At 37.7% G+C, this 20405-nt stretch overlaps 1 protein-coding gene across 1 annotated transcript in view; it reads right to left on the bottom strand.

Annotated features, from left to right (window-relative positions):
- Positions 1-751: 751 nt before the first annotated feature.
- Positions 752-20405, bottom strand: part of LOC126480742 (LITAF domain-containing protein) — a 63023-nt gene continuing 43369 nt past the window's right edge. The window contains exon 4 of the mRNA XM_050104014.1: positions 752-7391. Coding sequence (XP_049959971.1) covers positions 7286-7391 — 106 coding nt within the window. The 3' untranslated portion in view covers positions 752-7285. The remainder of the gene's footprint in view (positions 7392-20405) is intronic.

Here is a 20405-nt window from a genome sequence, read left to right on the forward strand (position 1 = left end):
AAAGTACAAATCTTGGTGTAAAATTGTTCTTACCTTTCTGTTTGAAATCCCAAGTGTAGCACTGTGCTGGTGAGCTGAGCCATAAGGGCTTCTCTCAATGGCAATTCTTACACGTTCAACATTTTCAAGTGTGTGCACAGTTTTTGCTCTCCCAGTTTTCTTCTTTGTTGTTGACGCCATCTCCTCAAAGTTCTCAACCCACTTTTTAATTGCTCAGGCAGATAGCACCAGCCGATTCTGATTAATGTTGAATGCATGACGTGCTACCTGGTATAAACTACCATTTTGATAAAATGCTGTGGTGTCTGGCACTCCATTACCACTAAATGCTATTTTGCGCCAAACGTAACAGACACTATCCCTTTCACCTCTCCAACGCAGTTTGATTCGCACACTTTTTAAAATTGCTCATTATTGTGCCTCACTCTGTATATGTATATCCGCAAACTTGGTATGTCCTACCCTGGATACTGACTTCTGTTGATGCATTATATTCATTGAAGGAACTTTACTCCTTACAGCAGACAATTGGATCAGTACCCCCTCTTACGGGGGACTTCATACAACATATTTTTATATACAGCCTTAGTTAAGGGGTGCATACGACAGTTAAAGAAAGTAGGAAGGAAATCTGGACCATTATCAATATCAGAATCTATAAGCAGCCACAAACAAGAGATCCATGTACGGTGATAATTTACAGTATCTTTCTAAATCTGATATCAATTAACTGCTGTAAAGAGAGACAAAATAGAACTGAAAGCAAACTTATATTTCAGAAAGAGTAGGCAAAATATTTTGTGCCAGAATTTCATTTGTATACATAGCATAATAGCAAGTAATACATAAATTTAAGGCCACTTACAGTGTTCATCATATACATTAATATTAGATAAAACATCTAAATTTTAGAAATATGACAGTAAAAAAGGAAACATGATTGATTATATTTTTCCCTTTTCTATGAATGGATAACAAGTATACAACCCATAATACAACAAGTAAACAATGATTATTATTTCATATTTGAAATAGCACCAACGTGTTTTCTTCGCAAGTTATCAAATTTTATACATATAGGAAGCAAAATTCATTGTAAATCAATATACCACTCAAGCCAGCAAAGTGAAGTAATACGTTTAATTAAAGCTTAATAAATTAGCTTTATCCAGGTCAGCCTGAAATTTCTGGATAAACAGCAATCATTACAACATCATGTGATACTGCTCAGCCAAAATTTCTGCATTAAACATATCTCAAGTGGGCTGATACAGAAATACTGTAGCACATTCTATGTAAGGTGTTGTATTTTTACATCAAATAATGAAAATGCAATTTCACCATACAATACAGTTACTACCCAAAGAAGCTCAACTTGTTAATTACATCACTTTATCACATAATTTTATGGAACTTAGATTAAAACTGCACGCTGGACTGGTTCTTGAACCCAGAATATTTCTTCCAGGAGTGCTAGTCTAGCAATGTAAGCAGGAGATCTGTGAATTTTGGAAAATAGGAAAAAGGTCTTGGCAGAACAGAGGCTATGAAGACAAATCGTGAGTCATGCCCAGGTAATTCAGATGGTAGGGGCATTTCTTGCTAAAGGCAGGATTCCAGGTTTGAATCCCAGACCCAGCACACCATTTCAACCTCTCAAGAAGTTTCAAAACAGAGCACACACAACTACAGAGTGAAATATTCATTCAGGATACAGTTTTGCTTACATACAGTGAAGAATTAACACAGAATGCTGAGCACCCAAACAACTGATCTTAACTGAGAGGGAAAAAAAACAGAAAACTCATTAAAATGTGACAAAAGATAATTATTTGTGCCTGCACATGCACTCAAGCACAAGACATGAGTACCATTATACCTACTGTGAGAGGACACATTAAATTGAAGACTAACATTATTGCAAGGGCAGGAGACAGAGGGAGGGGATGCAGAGAGAAGTGCACACATGCAACAATACAAATAGATTTTCTGGGGGAAATGTTGCTGATATTCTTCCCTGTGAGAAATTAATACCAAAATAACAACACCTTTTTTACTAAATAAGATTAAATTGTCACTTGTGTCAGAAACACAATTCCAGCATGAATTCAAACCACAAATATAAATATATTAAAATGGTGGCAAACTGTATTGGAAGTGACAGAATTGGATTAAGTGGCCACCTTTCAAGGCACTCATGCTAGTGGCAAAAATTTTCAAAATGTTAAATTTGAACACATACAACTTCCTATATTATCAAATAAACACTGTGTATAGCTTTGTGGTGGCTTCCATCAACTTTTCCCAAAGGTTATCTATAAATTCATTCCAAAGAGGGAACTGCTCAAAGTTGTTAATAGGAGTGGAAGAGAGAGGTCAAAGTTCTACAACTTATGTGTAGAGGTAGGAAGGTTATGTGGTTATGTGGTTATGTGCAGTACTGTGGCAGCACTTGCACCATGTGCTCACATTTGTCAAAATCAGAGCAATTGTGTGTCACTGCACTGATTAGGGTATAAGAGCTTTGTGGATAGCTGTTGTGATCTACATTGCTACAAAAATGTGTGTTTGTGAGCTTTGACTGCTGCTCTTTTTCCCATCTGTTATTAAACATAAAGAAAATTATTTGTTCGCACTATAATTTAGTAATTCTGAGTGATGAAAACTGTGTAATATTTCATAGAGGATGTGCAATATTTCACAGAGGATGAAGATAATATTTGTTGCAACATTTGTAATTGAAATTTTCTGTGTGTTGCGAATAGCACAGTGGGATTGATTCACCACAAACTTACACAATATATTGAGTTACAAAAAAACTTTCATTTGTAGATATTTACATGTCCTCATGTAAGGCAATTCAGGCAAAATATTCAGGTAAGTATTTTTATAACGAAGTATTGCTTTTGAGACACATTTAAATTTGGTATTTCCCTCCTAAGAAAAAAAAAAAAAAAATGTAGCATCAAGACTGAATACACTGCCAGTATCTGGTCATGATCTATGTAAAACCCATCACTCAAATTCAAAAATGCAATCCCAATTGTTTCATAACATGTAAATATTTATCTTGATGAATGTCAAGCAAGTAAAAGCACAAAAAAATTGCAGTATATCTGACACTGTGTGAACTCTTCTTTAAGTACATATTAATGTACAAAATTATTATTTTACATCAACTGCAATGAGAATAGTTAAGCAGAAGTCCCTAAAAAATTCTGCATCAGAATAAAATCCACTAAAACAACATTTAGTGAACTATAATGGTCTTACCACAAGCTCACTTTGCTGCATAGGCTGCAGTGTGATGCCTTGTGTACTTATTTCACACAGATTTTTAAGAGAGCACAGTTCCATGGGAATGAAATGCCCAAGAAAAAGTCTCAAGCACTTCAAATGAACATAAATGCTATTTCTATTGGAGCGTACAATCTTGGAATGTACAATGTTCCATGGACACTGAAACCTTTAGGAAAGAGGATCAGTTTTGGGTTAAGTACAATTACACACAAAAAAATGGAGACACACTACTGGTCTGGCAACAATAAATTCATACAATGAAAATATGCAAACTATGCAGATACATGAACGACCAAGTGACTTAAACAGAGAGGTAGAGGGAGGGCGAGCTATGAGACTGAGAGGACACAAACCCATAATTTAACAGTATACAGTGTTTTCACAACTATAAAAATGGGTCAAACTTACAAGCTGCAGAAAATACAGGACATGAGCAACAATAGTCTAACATGTAAGTGAGTAGGGGAAAAGATGGGGAGGATAGAGGATAAACTTGAACTTTTAATGAATTTTTCATAAGATGTGAAGGCATACGTGAAATACGACAGTATCTTGCTTCATCACCTGTGGAGAAATTGAAAAATTAAGATGGGTAGTCTCATGTTAGATGTATTTGAGTGCAGTTAATCACTTAGTGTCATTACTTTCCTTTAGTGGTTACACGGAATAAAAATGCTTACATTTTACTACAGGATTCACTCTTTCTTTTTTAATTCATATTATTTGTCAACATTTGTCAAGATACAGCATAGGAACTGTACATATTCAGCACATTCTGTGAAACATGTATACCAAAAATATTTTGTAAAAGTCATGTGACTAGGGCCTCCCATCGGGTAGACCATTCGCCTTGTGCAAGTCTTTCGATTTGATGCCACTTTGGCAACTTGCGCGTTGATGGGGAAGAAATGATGATTAGGACAACACAACACCCAGTCCCTGAGCGGAGAAAATCTCCGACCCAGCTGGGAACTGAACCCGGGCCCTTAGATTTGACATCATGTCACGCTGACCTTTCAGCTACCGATGGCGGACAGCAAAAATATTATAAACAGTGTGTGATAAGCATTACCTGAATGTGCAAGAATTAGATTTCATTCATTGAGGACTCAGCTCTTATAGACCTTTATTTTATGCAGCTGATATGTTATCTCAAAATTAAAATCAAAGAAAACTACTCTCAACATTTCTGAAAAATGATATGCTATTCACAACAACCTATGAACATGTGTCCCTGCAGAATTTGAGGTATATGAGCATGAGTAAGTATGTTACTGTGTATTTGTGTAGCTCCCACAGTTTGTACAAACATTAAGACACGCCATACAACTTATTGTCTGTTTTACATTAAACATTACTTTCATAAGGAAGTGACAGCCATTTGAATTCCACAGTTTAAATGGTAAAACTACCAAAAACAACTTATTTCAATAGGATTTTGATTTTCTGGATAGTTCAACTGTAAGACAGAGAAAATTAAATTGCTAAAACAATAAATGACAATTTGAGTTAGTCATGAAAACTTACGTCATGCATAAAATACAGAACTTGGAAGCCCATAAAAGCTAACATACAGTTACAAGAACAATTAACATAATATAAATGAGTAAAAGACATTTACGGGTTAAATAACATGTGTTTCCACCAAGATGTCTCCAGTGCAGTCTTTATGACGAAACAGATGTGTGTGCATTCATTAAGTATTCCATATCTTTCAATTCCAAATCTTTAAAAGACAAAAATGTGGTAAATACTAAACTTCAATCTCTAAAACAATCTTATCAGCTTTTTTTCAATTGAGCTGCAAAGACTGACAACTGTTAATAAATGCTGCTGGATGAGATTTAATTAAAACTGAACAAGAGTTCTTCATAAATCATTGCACATCACAATGGAAACTACCTAGAACCAACTACTGTTACCATAATTGTGGCCAATAAGCCCTCATTTCATTTTGTGTTATTTATGAAAGAGAATACCAAGTTATAAGGCTATACTAGATACATACAGCATTACTTCTCTTAGCAAAATATTCACACTCTGTTGTTTTATTTTAATGTGTTTAAAAATGAGCCATTAACATATGAGCAAAATAGTTACACTACCACAAACTATTCTTGCAAAGTAAATACCAAGATGAACACAAAATCTATAGGATAGTTATGAAAAAGCCATACACACATGAGCAGAATCAACGTTAGCCCAACAGTATGTCAACCCCCACATCAAATACACATATAAATATGTTATGGAAAGGATAGAGTGCTACTCGCCATACAGAAGAGGCACTGAGTCACCATCACAGGGAAAAAGACTGCTATAGAAGCTATCAGCCAGAAGGCCTTCTTCTGAAGTACGTACGTACACACACACACACACACACACACACACACACACACACACACACGCACACAGACAGACAGCCAGAGAGAGAGAGAGAGAGAGAGAGAGAGAGAGAGAGAGAGAGAGAGAGAGGAATTTTCTTCTTTGAAACTAGGCCTTTTGTCCAAAAGCTTGTATAGCAGTCTTTTTGTTGTGCCTGTCTGTGAATGTGTCTCCTCTATACAGTGATTAGCACTCTATCATTTCCATAATACTGTTGCTATTCCATCCTGGACTTTCCAATGTGTGCATATTCAGGTGTACATGATAAATTAATTTTGCTGATATGAGTCCTTGTTACATACTATTTCATTTATACTTCTGCTGCTTCTTTGTGCCTTCCATTTCCCAATTTCCATAGGCTTGAGAGTGTTATGGAAGCTCAAAGCTATTATTATTATTATTATTATTATTATTATTATTATTGTGTGCTGCCCTCTCTATGCTACAACTGTTTGTTTTATGTGACTGTAGCTTTTCAATCTACCTTCATACGCACATAAATTAATTAGTATGGACACAATATTTCACACCAAAAAGTAAACAGAGTATATATAATGTTAAATGGATATTTTTAGAATCCATAACAGCCTGATAAAGTAACTTTCAAAACAATGTACACATTACACTAGTAAGAGGGCATGCAGAGCAAGAGATTAGGACAGTCAGGATCCAATAGCTGCGCAAAAGTCACTGGAAGGGTATCCTGAGACAAAAATATGTTTACAGTAATCACAAATCTTTGTGTACTGGCAAAGCAAGGAAATTTACAGTACCACGGATATATTTCATTAGTTCACATATTTTCAAGAGGACAGCAAGTGATATTACCAAAAGGAGACTGCAATCACGTGTTTTGCCGGGCCACTGTCAAATGTATGTTGGTATACACACTAAAAAGATGGTAGTATTTAGGAGAATGAATTATTATTATTGTGACTTATAAAGAGCTGCCAAATTTTTCTTTTATCTATAAGGGATGAGATAAAGGACATTTTGGAGATGATCACTGCCCAAAGCCAATGAAAGTAGACCCATGACTAAGAACTATGCAACAGCACAGTTCTTAAACAGAGCTGCTGTTAAAGATATAAAAATACTTTTAATCCCAGTGAATATATTTTCTGTGTCAGAGAACTTGCAAACATTCATTTGACAATGATATTTATAAGCAAAGACACCTAAAAACAGTCAAAAGCCTCTACACAAGAACTACTCAATTAGAAACACAGTAAGGAAAAATGGAAACTTCTTATAAAAATATATGACATCCCAAAATGACAGCTCAACATTAAAAATTACGTTTACAGCGATTTTTAATCAGTTTTAATTTTGTGCTGAAACATATACTGCTGAAAAACACCAGCAATAAATCTATTATTTAACAGGTACTATTATATGTATATATGTATGTATGTATGTATGTATGTATGTATATATATATATATATGCTTAGTCATTAATGGTTGCAGTGTCTCGCTGAAATGACACTGCAATTCAAAAAGTGTAGTAAAATAAAACTACTATAATGAGTATTGCATTGGTGAGTATTAGAAATTCAATAAGCTTTGTTTATTCATAACTCATGACCCAGAGTCTAGCATTATCGGCGGTAGCGTCCCAGATATGCCTTGCAGTTAGGGCATGTGTGATGAACGTCCATACATTCATCAATGCAGCAAGGTATGAGACAACAACCAAGCCAACAGCTGCAAAAAGAAAAAAATAATTAGGCAATATACAGCAAGTTTCCTGTAACCACGGTTATTTCATACATACAAAATAAAGCTATCTTTATTAATATAAAACCTGATGTCCTCAACAATATCTTGGGTGGAATACAAATAATGAAATGAGTACAGATAAACTGTAGAGATGGCGGTGTTTATATGATAGTTATTAAACTGTTTAACAATATTGATTTTTGCCTGATGTTATCAAACCGTGTGCTGTTTGACAAAATAAATGTTCTGGGAAAAAAGGTTAAGTATACCTTAGAAAACAAATGTAATTTTAAGGATGCTATAATTGTGCACCAATCTGGACACACTAAGCTCTGAAAACCCATTCTCACAACCCTCCTCCTCCTCCTCCTTCTTCTTCCTCTTCCTCCTAAATATTCATGAAGAAGAAGGAGTAGAATCTTAATTTTAACCTTCTTTATGAGAATTTAGGGTTTTTAGTCACTATGCCGCAGTAAGACACATGCAGCTTCAGATACAACCAATCTAAATTGTTTTGATCACTTCTGAGCCTCAGTGAGACAGAGGATGAGCCCTTACTTATAAACTGGAACAATAAAGCAACCGCAGTGGGGTAAACTGAAGCACAAAGGGAGAAAACAGATATCCAATACCAAGTTTTATGACCTTTAAAACGTATTACTTTATTATTGGTAAAATGAAGACATTAGAAATGGTGAAAAAAGAGACAAAGAGACTGATGGGAAAAGGAAAAGTCCTGGATATGGACTGGAAATAGCTGTACATTGACAACCAACAACTAATACTAACTGCTCATCACTAAATCATCATCCACAGAAAATCAGGTTTGGCTATAACTCAAACCCATGTCAATTATTATACGAGTGTTTTTATCAAGCCACTATTCTCTTTTCAATGAAACATTTTTTGTTCATATGTGTTGAATGGATTATATTTCCTAGCAACAGCACATATGTTTTTCAGTGAGTGTTAGTAAAACTAGCTTATCCAACTTCTTAATTTCTTCAAGTATGTACTCCACTGCCACAGCTTCACCACTTGCATTCTGACAATGGCCAGGTCAGAATGCAGTGATTTATCATAAATGCCCATGCAGTTTGTTTTCAAGGGTCTTATTGGTTGAAATTTTTGGAACCAGCACAAAATATTTTCTCAAATTGCTGAAATGTTCCCAGCTCCCAGCACTGCATTTAAGTCAAGGTTAAACTTGAAATCGTGCACAATGGTTCTTATCTGATTCCATACTACTTAGTGATGGAATACAATGTCTCCCAAAATTCTTGAAATATATATATTTTTTCATGCCCTGACAGTTAGCAGCACACCCTCAGTCAGTCTCCTTTGAGCATTAGTGGCAATAGTATTGCTGATTTAGTGCACCTCTGTTTTGAGATCACATCATGGCAGATACTTATGTATAATGAAACTTCCTGACAGATTAAAATTGTGTGCCGGACCGAGACTCGAACTCGGGACCTTTGCCTTTCGCGGGCAAGTGCTCTACCATCTGAGCTACCGAAGCATGACTCACGCCCCGTCCTCACAGCTTTACTTCTGCCAGTACCTCACCTCCTACCTTCCAAACTTTACAGAAGCTCTCTTGCGAACCTTGCAGAACTAGCACTCCTGAAAGAAAGGATATTGCGGAAACAGGTAGGAGGCAGGGGTGAGAAATGGGTGGGCAATGACCACTTGCTCTGGGCTGCCGACGACAACCCAAACTAATGAAAATATGACTTGTGTGCAAGGGCTGTTTAATACTTATCGTCAAGTGAGTGTTCCACGGTCAGCTAGCACTCTGAACGTTCTGAAAACCATCATCTGTGAGTTAAAAAGACATCACTGCTATCTGGCTGCTGCATCACGACAATGCGTACAACCACAAATCTCTCCACATCCATGATTTCCCGGCAAAGCACAACGTGGCAATGCTGCTGCAGCCACCCTACAGTCCCAAACTCGCCCTGGATGACTTTGTTCTCCAAGGTCAAAAACATACCCAAAGGACATGGTTTGACAGCACTGAAGATATCAAAGCAGCTGTGACAACATCTTTACAGGAAATTCCCATTGAGAGCTTTGAGGGGCACACCAGGAGTGGGAGAGTTGGTGGGAAAAATGTGTAAATGCTCGTGGTGAGTACTTTGAACAATATGAACCTGTTACACAGAAATTGTAAATAAATCTTTTTTAAAGAGTATATATTTCATGAATTTTGGGACACAGCTTGTATACTTATGACTTTCCACTACTCTAATAATGGCTGGTGGTATCTAGAAATAGTTGTTATAAACTGCTTACAATGTATTTTCATAAAATTTTCCTCGTAACTTGCATAGTTGGTATTTTTTGATTGGAAAACATCTTTCTCAATACTCTAGAGCTCAGGAAACTGCTAAATACAGCCACTTGTGTAAGCAAAGTGAAAGTAAACCTGCATTCACAATGAAGTTCATTAGAGTGCACCGTGTCTCCAGTTGTGAATGGGACAATATGACTTATTTCCACTATTCAGCTCATCCACACACCTTGAAAGTTCATTTCAAGCTTAGACTGTATGTGTACTGTCACTTTACTGCAAGAAGGGTTGTCAGCAAGAGAAGCTGTCCACTAAATTGGCGCACACACACGCACGTGCACAGACACAGTACTGACATATGAATATCCAATTGCCAGTTCGTGACAAAAAACTGAAGACCTAACTCTCCCTTGTCACCCATAGTTCACAACACCAACTGATTGCTTGCTTAAAGATTAAGAATCATAGGTGCCCTGAGAAGAATGCAAATGAAATGCATGTTGCCTTTCTGAAGGCAACAAGAAAGGCTGTGTTAATCCAGAGAGCATGCAACCATCTCCACACGATTGATTTTGGCTGTAGGTACATACTGTAAAAACAATTCACACTAGAACTGTGCTACATGAATTAGGAGAGCAACAGAATACTTGAAATGCAGCCTGGATCATAGCAGCGAGTTCTCTTCACAAATGTGTGCAGGATTTGTATGATTCACAACAACCATTGTAGAAGTGTGCAAGTAGGTGGGTCAGTCACTATTCTGGTGGGGTATCGTATACAGATGCCAGACACCTCTCATCACAATCAAGGGTAATTTTTGGGCTGCGCACTACTGGAACAGGATTCTCAGATCTGCCCCTTTCACTGTAATGTCTATATTTCAAGATGATCTCATCTATCAAGGAGATAATGCACAAGCACATTGTTCCCATGTCCTCACACGCAGTAAGATATGCTGCTGATCTCTATTATTTGTTTCACAGTGAAACATGGAAGAATGGGGATGTACAAAATGAATCTGTTGATACCTTTTTTAAAATAAAGTTTGCAATACCTGTATCACATTATTTATTCACAGGGAACGACTTTCAACTTTGATTACAAACATATGAATTAAAGAAAGAAATTTGTATGCTTGAGAAACTGCATTTTAACTATTTTGTGGTTAAACTGCTACAATATTCATGAGTATCAAACTGCAAAACAATTCATCATTGTCAGAACATTAACACACTCCAGGATCTAGATTTCACAGCCTTCACCCGTAAAAATTATTAGCTCAGCAAAAAGTACTTGGTGAAAAATTGCTGAAGACATCTTAGTGATCTTTAATGCCATGGTAATTTGTTTTACTATACTTTCATTGTTATTGTCATTAACTTTACGTAACCACACTTTGTAATGTTAATGGATTTGTAAAATTCTTGTGATACGTTATTGTTTATTCCACCACTGAATTCATTAAATTGACAAAAGTCTAATTGTAATGTGACAGACTACAAGTACTTAAAAATACTATTAAATATGTTAATTGTTAATGTGTATTTATCCTGCAGTTGCTGTGCCAGTAGGGCAGTGTGGAGTAGGGTGAGTTTGCTGTCTGTTGAAGCAATGTCATACTCAATTTTGCTCATAGTTGTATGTAACCTCATTTTCTTCACCAGGGACAGAACACCAATATAATAAAATGCCATTTAATAAAACAGTCAAATTATATGAGATGGGAGTTGACAGTATATGCAGTATCTCGCGAACTGATGATGTCAACATCAAATTCCTTGGTATCTGCCTAGACAAAAACCTGGGCACTGGTTTTTACCTGCTCTACCAGCTATCAAAATCAGCTACCAACAAAACATTAAAATGGTGTATTATTGCACAATTTACCCGCACCTGAACTATGGTGTGGAACTGGGGCACTGTGCTGCAGGCACACATCTCAACAGAATATTGAGATTCCACAGAATAGCAACTAGGCTGATGTGACTGTCTTGTCATAATTCATACATAAAACAGAAACATCTAATAATAAATTCTGTAACTGGATAGATTAAAAAAACCTTCTCATCAAGCAGCAGCAGGAGAAGACACACATAACGGAATTTAATCTGCACACTTCTGGAGCCAGAGGCTTCTCCTCCTGGCAGAAGGGTTCAAGGAGAAGGAAGAGGGGTGAAGGCAAAGGCCTGATGAGAGATAGGAAATGGGTACAGTTCAGGAAAGTCACCCATAACCCGAGGTCGGGGAGACTTACTGGACAGGATGAGAAGGAAAGACTTTGTCTCATCTCGTCTGGTAAATCTCCCTTGACCTAGTGTTATGGGCAGTTCTTCTGAACTCTACCCCTTTTCCTAAACCTCACTTGCCCATTTCCTTGTTCCCCATGTCCTTCCCCTTTAAGCCTTCTGCCAGGAGGAGGAGTAGGAGGAGGAGGCATTGGCTCTGAAAGCTTGCAAGCTTATATTTCTTTATATGTGTGTTCTCCTGCTGCCACGTGCTAGGTGGATTTCTCTACCCAATTACATTATATTTTCAAAAACTGATTATTTTTATTGCTGTAATAATATATTCTTGAGTTTATACAAATTGACCACATTTTTGTATAAAATCTATAGGGAATAAACAAATGCACTGATGTTCATGACTGACACATTAGAAGTATGGCGAATTACTTTAGACATAGAACAAAATTAAGAAAACCAAATATAATCCACATATAAACAGTTACATGGTTTAACAAGTTCACATTCACTATAAGAAAGCATTATACAAAATTAGTCATACTAAAATTAAAATTATTTCTGTTAAAGTTAATATCACTTGTTGACTTTTAAATGTCAAGATTGTTAATTCACTCCTCAGGGTATGTAACTATTTCTATCTCAGTATGGAGTTAGTTTCTAGATATTAATTTGGGTAACATTATTATTACTACTACTACTACTACTACTACTGTTATTACTATCATTAGCAATATTATGTTCAATATACTATTGAAACACTGTTAATCCTAGGCAATTCACTACCACCACATTCTAATTAATAAGTACTGTAAGATCATTGGATATGTAGCATGACATTTGCAAAAGCTATCAGTAAAAAGATTGTTTTCAAATTTGCCATCCAACAAAACTGCAACATTCTTAGAGTCCTCATAAAAGAGATCAGCAGATTACTGATATAACTTTTATGGTAAACATCACATTATTTGAATTATTTAAACTTCTACCTCCAAACATTTTTTATTCATCTTAGCATTTCTTAAAGATTCTGGCACATTCATTAATTTAACAGAAGTATGTTTTTTAATATTCAATGTTATGTGTGTGTAAGATCGAGCTCTCTTACAAGTGAGTGTGTTCAATTTTGTGAACATGCCATGGAATATGGACCATGAATTGCAAGAATGCTCCTCTGAGCTGCATCCACGTAAACTGCGGAGATAATGTGATAATGAATGTTATGAATGACGTGCTGATACAAGTAGTTTCACACATTCACTAACAAATATAAAGGTAGTATTGGAGTTCTGTGACAACTTTCATTTCTAAATCTGACTGATATACAGACATTGCAACAAATTGTCTAGTTTATCTGCAAAAGCAATTACACATGTTTTTGGATTCTACATGCACTGTTGTGGAGTAAGTGTCTAATATTGTTGTTATAATTCAGATGAGAAGGGCACTAAAATATTGTACATATAACTGGAAGATATATGTGAAATGGCTATTGTACCACGGATGAATCAACAGACACTGTATAATTAATTCAAGTATGATGACAGGAGGCTATAATTTATCCACGAGTTTAACTACACGTTTTTATTTCTCATTGTTAATACAGCAAGTATAATAATCACAAGCATCTGCATATTGTATCACATACAGAGCTATTGCTGCTGGTCAAGAGACAGCAAGGACCCCATCTATGCCAATTCCACATAAAACAATGTAAAGTCCAGGTTGGGATAACAACAATATTAGGAAAGGATACACTGCTACCCACTGTAAAGATGATGCACTGAGTTGCAGACAGGCACAACAGAATGACTGTTCAACATGTACCTTTTTGCCAGGCATAGCTTTGCCATGCCATGGGGGTGGGAGATGGCTGGGTAGGATGGGGGGAGAGGGAACAGAAGTGGAAAAGGAGATTAGCATGAAAGTAGGTGTGTGTGGTTAAAACAGTATTATTGTACAAAAGTACCATGCAAACAAATGGTGCAGCATTTTGCTAATGTCATCAGCACTTAATTTTGAGAGTAGAGCAGTATCTGGTAATGTGAAAACAAGGTGAAACAGATAAGGTGGCCTACTTCATTGAATAATATTGGGACTTATTCCAAGCTCAACTGTGACAGTGGGTCACTGCCAGGTTACAAGCATATCAATCTTAGAAATGGCCCATCATCCTGTTGCTCATAGACAGTGGCAATACTTCAGGGGTAAGTGAATCACAACAGCAGACACAGACATATCATTCACACACATCATTAAATGCAACATACTGAATTTTCTTTTTTACATAATTATTATCATCATCATCATCATCATTATCATTATCATTCTCCTCCTCCTCCTCCTCCTCCTCCTCCTCCTAGTCACGCAACTGTAAGTAATATTATAGAAATGGAAGAAGACATAGATCAAGGAAGGTGGGAGTTACAACTCTGCGAGAAGAACTGGACAGAGCACTGAAAGACCTGATTCGAAACAAGACTGCAGTAGTAGATGATATTCTGTCAGAATCACTGATAGCCCTGGGGCCGCCAGGCATGATGAAACTCTTCCCTCTGGTGAGAAGATGTAGCAGACATATGAAATACTCTCACACTTGAAGAAGAACATAAGAAATCCCAACTCCAAAGAAAGCAGGCGCCGATATGTGAGAATATTACCAAACTGTCAGTTTTATAAGACATGGTTGCAAATTGCACAAATTCTTTATGGAAGAAGGGAAAAGATGGCAAAAGCCAACCTCGGGGAAGACCAGTTTGGACTCCGGAGAAATGTAGGAACACACGAGGCAACACTGGTCCCAGAAGATGGGTTAAGGAAAGGCAAAACTACTTTATAGCATTTTTAGACTTGGAGAAAACTTGTGACAATTTTGCCTCTAATACTATCTTTCAATTCTGAAGCTAGCAGGGGTTAAAAATACAGGAAATGAAAGGCTATTTACAACTTGTGCATAAACCAGACAGCAGTTCTAGGGTCAAGGGACATGAAAGTGAAGCAGTGGTTGACAGGGGAGTGAGACAAGGTTGTAGGCTATCCATGATGTTATTCAGTTTGTACATTGAGCAAGCAGTAAAAGAAACCAACGAAAAATGTAGAGTAAGAATTTAAGTCCCACAAGATGAGAGGCAACCTTTGAGCTATGACATTGTAATTCTGTTGGTTGGTTGGTTGATTGGATTAAAAGAGGGGGAAAGGACCAAACTAAGAGGTCATCAGTCCCTTGTTCCGAATAAAACAATGCCACAAGTGTGAGAGCAAAACAAACGAGACTGACAACACAAAACGGAATTAAAGGAAAAATCACAAAAACGATGAAGGCAACAAACACGTAAATGGATGAAACGGGGACAAGAAAACCACAGACACGCAAGAAACGGGATGAAGAGAGTAAAACAACAAAGCAGGTGACCATGGCTGGCTGATGATGAGAATAAAAAGGAGAAGCCAGCCACTCAGCAACATGTTAAAACCTCCACCCTAAAAGCACTAGGGTGGAGCATACAGACGGCCAAAGGAAATGCGCTAGAACTTAGATCAAATGATAAAACTCACCCTCACAAATAAAAGTAAATCAGCCAATGAGGCGTTGTCGCAGGGTGCATAAGCGGACAAGGAAAGAAAACTCCTTGATTTCTCCTGGATTTTACAGTTAAAAATAGATTTCTCCCCACTTTTTCCCTCTTAACTGACAGTATATTTTCTCTCTGAATTGTATAACTTATCATTCCCAGCACTTTAGAAAACGAAACTCGTGGAAAAAAACACATTTTGGAAAGATCTTTGATGTGCAGCAACATGTACGCTGCATATTTTCGTATTACAAAATATAAATTCAAATTCCACCGAACACCGCATGTTACTTTCTGAAGCATTGAAATCTAGATTGAAACGCACTTTTGTAAGCCAGTCATAGGTCGTGTCATGTGATCTCGCCAGCCGATGATAGCGGATATTAAGAGCTTAGGACACATGACAGTCAGCCAATAGCAACAACACTGTTAAGTAGTGCGAACACACAAACAGCAACAGTTAAAGGTTTAAATTCATATACGTAGTGCTGCTACAAGAAAAGCAAAGCTTTCACATAATATTGGTGTCCAAGTTTAATATGCTGCAAGAGAAGCTAAGCTTTGACATATGAAGTTCGTCTTTTATGTGTGTACTACACTTTAAGATATATCACACAAATGAGCCAATAAAATTTTTAAGAGTGACACAGTCTCATCTTCTGGGCTTGAAATTCTTCTAAATGGCTCGTCATCAAAGAATTGAGTTTTAAATGAGAGTCAAATGCTTTGTGATTTAAGAAAATCATCATACATTCTCACTCATAGTTCAACTTGGGTGTAAGGAAATTTACTTTGAAATTAATGCTTTTCAAACCACCATTCGCAGTATTTTCCTGCGACCTTCTAGAAATAGGTTCGTTTCAGCAGTTGCCAGAGAGCGTCAGGTAACATGCACCACTGTGCTTGCGTAGCAATGACGACTTAGGAGGTCTGTATGTTTGTACATGTAAAACATTAAAAGATCTTACATTATGTCATAAAAGAAATAAGACATCAGAGGATACTTGAAGAGCATCACAATTTCGTGACCCATACTAAAATGTGCGCATTTACAGTGCACATTCGTATGTCTAGATTCCCAAAGAAGTAGGCCTTGACCTGATATTAAGCTTTTCAATGTGGTTTCCGGGATGTAAATTTTCTTGGATTACCAGTACAGTGTTATCTCATGTTTGATTCTTTATTATGGCACAACACCATACGTGCTACAAGATGAAAACGTGCACTTGAAATGCAGCGAACAGTTGAAACTAGCCAATAGTGTGGAATTAAACACTTCATTTCAAATATATTGACTGACTCAGTGGAAAGATTAATAAAAGGAAATTTCTTTAGCAAACCGACAAAAGTAACTTCATTGTTCTGCAAGGCGATTAATGCTTGACCATCAGAAAAGTGGAAATAAAATAAAATCTGAAATTAATAACATATTTTTGCCTCCTGTAATTATGTGAATGTATTTTAATTCACTTGATAGCTCCCTGCCACAGAAATCCGTTTTGTTTTCATTTGACGTGAGAGCAGCAAACGAAGAGGTAACAGCAAAATCCCTAAATGTAAACATGGGTAACGCGGAGACTACCCACTTCCCCACTATTACACGGACTGCTCTGCGCATCAGCCCTAGATCTACAATGTTCCCGAACCAGGGCAATACTAGATAGTGCCCTCTGCCGAAACCCCCCCCCCCCCCCCCCTCTTCCTCCCTTCCTCCCTCGAGCGTTGGAGATAGGACATCAAAAATTTTAAAAGGGTGCTGATGACCTCGACATTGAGTGCCCATAAGCCCCAACACACACACACACACACACACACACACACACACACACACACACACACACGAATTTTCAAAAATACATTCATTTTGTAGCACACATCTTTCTGAAGAGTTTAATGCATAAAACATATGTGTTCAACGAAATGTAAGGCATGTTATTAGGTCTTTAGTGTGCCGAAGTGCAGTGCCACGCCTCTTAAAACAACATTCTTCTATCGCAAGTCACTGTATTTTGCTCGTGTAGAATTTAAACATGTACATTTTGCAATTGGTGGCATCAAACTATATTCAAGACAGTGGAAAGTAAAATGTCCTGTGGTGCCTCTCCTGCTTCTGGTCAGCTGGTTTGACATCCTGAATTTGCACTCTATTTCCTATTAGCTAACAACTTGCTGCTTTGTGTGACATAAAATTAAATACAGGATACATAAAACCAGTAAAGACAAGAGACAAGCAAGACAACACACATTTCTTCAATCCTTAGCTCCTAGAGTTTTCTTCTCTCTAATCTTGCTACAGCTTTACATGGCATGCTTTCCTTTCTGCGAAAGAATCTATTACCTCAAAGTTCGTCAAACATTTTGCTACATGAAAAATCGAAATGTCGTTGTCTAATACCGAAAAAGCTTTTAATACAAATAGGACCCAAGATTGGTGTGCTTTCTCCATCTGATTATGTCTGTTTTGTCACTGTCTGCTGTATAAAACAAAATAGGCCTTTCTAATACTGCAGCAATGGTAACACACCAAATAAACGGGACTGTTTTGGCACAAATGGTCATTTTTACAACACGACAGAATATAATCCACAAAGTACCAATATCAAATGCCTATTAGGCCTACTACAAGCAAAAAACTTCATGTTAGGAAATAGTTTTACACTTCATACATACGCTCCAGTTTCTCAAGCATGAGATCGAAAAGTAGTAGTGCAAAATTTTTATATAAATTTGGGATCTTCATATTCTTCCATAATTTAAAAGATGTCCCCGTTTCTTCTCCTTCCTCATGCTAACAAACAATCTTGTCATCACTAATTCTGTAACTATTCCTGCCAATGTCAAAGCTTATTCACCGGTTAACTTCACTAACTCTGCCAGAATCACCGGTTTAGTTATCCCGTGATTATTCTCTGGTTAGGCTTTGTTACGTGTTCGTACATCGCGTTTTCCATGCTACTTCTAGAATAGAACTTAAAGTGGTTGCTAGCCGAGGATTGTACAACTGGCCCTTACTAGTCTGGCCAAAACTTTTCTGTCAAAATTTCATTTTCTTGGATAAACCGAGAAGATAATGCGTAATCTTTCTTACCTGTTATTCCTGTTAGTCGTTTATATCCACTCTGGTAGTCTGAATCTATGACTTTCGCTAGAAATTATAACAATTCTCATCGTACATAAATCCAATCAACCACATAATCACACAGCGGTTGGCATTCATCCGTTCGGCTTTACTCTGCACAGCTCATATAGCCCCATTTGTCTGCAAGAAAGTTTATTTCTAGATGCGACGAGGATTCCCCTGACAGACATCACGTACACTCTGCACGCATTCACAAATCGTTCAGAAATGAACTTAGAATGTGTTCAAAAATGTCCAAAAACTGCCAGGGATGCATTTCAAAATCATATGAATAATTGATAGACCAACATGCACTGCATGCTAGGCGCTTTGTGAAACGAGGTTTTTTTTCCTCAAGAATATGAATTTACGCCACCAAGTGCCTGACATGCTGCGCATGCATGAATCTGGCAACTTGGGTGCGCCAATAAAATTTTCCCTGGTAGCATCTAGCTGCTTGCTGTGACTGCTTACACAGCCAACAGCCACATTTCTGTAGCCAGAAGCGGGAGAAAGCACTACTAAACTGCGCATGCACACAATACCGCTCGTAACTGCTAAAACGAATGTAACGTAAACAACTGTGATGGTGCCTGTTGTTACGAAGCATTGTGTTGTCTTTCTCTCGTTCATGTTTTATTGCTGCAGTATTATTCTGCAGAAGCAGGATACAGTAATATCATTTGTAAGAGTATTGGTTCTTACCAATTAAAATTACAAAAATGTAACTGAAAAGAAAAACAATGAAAAATTCCTGGAATTCTAAAAAATTCCCGGGTTTTTCCCAGTTTTCTCCTGGACAAAAAAATTCCCTGGTTTTTCCCAGATCTCCCGATTGTCCCAGGTCGTATACACCCTGTGTCAGATAAAATTAGCGGCAATGAGCTGAAAACCCACGATTCTGTTGCTGGGCAGTCAAAGTGGGACAGTGCACCAGAAGATGGGCCACTGTCAACCAGGTGCCGCACTGACAGTGAGGCAGGTCTTCATGGCATAGGAGGTAACTATGGGTCGCCCAGGCATGGCTGATACAGAGCCAGCAGAGGACAACTGATTCCCTGCAAGAGGCCCGCATGGAAGACTTCCACACATTTGTAGTCCCCTTAATGACATGCAGTTAGTTCAATTAGTTGTGCATACTGTTATGCCATTCCATCTCCCAAAGCCGAAAAACCCTGCGGCGTAAGTCAGAATGCATGTCAGGTTCTGAGATGCCCATCTTCAGAGATGGTTTCCACGTAGCCTGTTTGGTCAGCGTGTCGGCAAGTTCATTGCCTGGGATTCCATGACCTAGGGTCCAGACAAACACCACTGAACGACTGGACTGTACCAGGGCATAGATGGACTACTGGATGGTCGCTACCAAAGGATGATGATGGTAGCACTGGTCGATAGCTTATAGGCTGCTCAAGGAGTCAGCACACAGGAGAAATGACTAGCCTGGGCATGATCGGATGTGTTCAAGAGCACAAAATATGGCCGTCAGCTCTGCAGTGAGAACACTGCAGCCATCGGGCAATGAGTGCTGCTCTATATGTCATCCATGAACACAGGCAAAGTCAACGTGACCATTGGCCATTGAGCCATCGGTGTAAAAACACTTCATGTCCCTGGCACATGTCGAGAATCGAGAGGAAGTGACAGCGGAGAGGAGTCGCAGGGTTAACTGAGTCCTTAGGGCCATGTGAAAGGTCCAGGCGAAGCTGCGCCCTAGGTGTACATCATGGAGGTGTATGTGAATGGACTTCAAGTACAGGTGGTAAAGGGAAG

Source organism: Schistocerca serialis, chromosome 5, assembly GCF_023864345.2.
Source record: "Schistocerca serialis cubense isolate TAMUIC-IGC-003099 chromosome 5, iqSchSeri2.2, whole genome shotgun sequence".
Lineage (NCBI taxonomy): Eukaryota > Metazoa > Arthropoda > Insecta > Orthoptera > Acrididae > Schistocerca > Schistocerca serialis.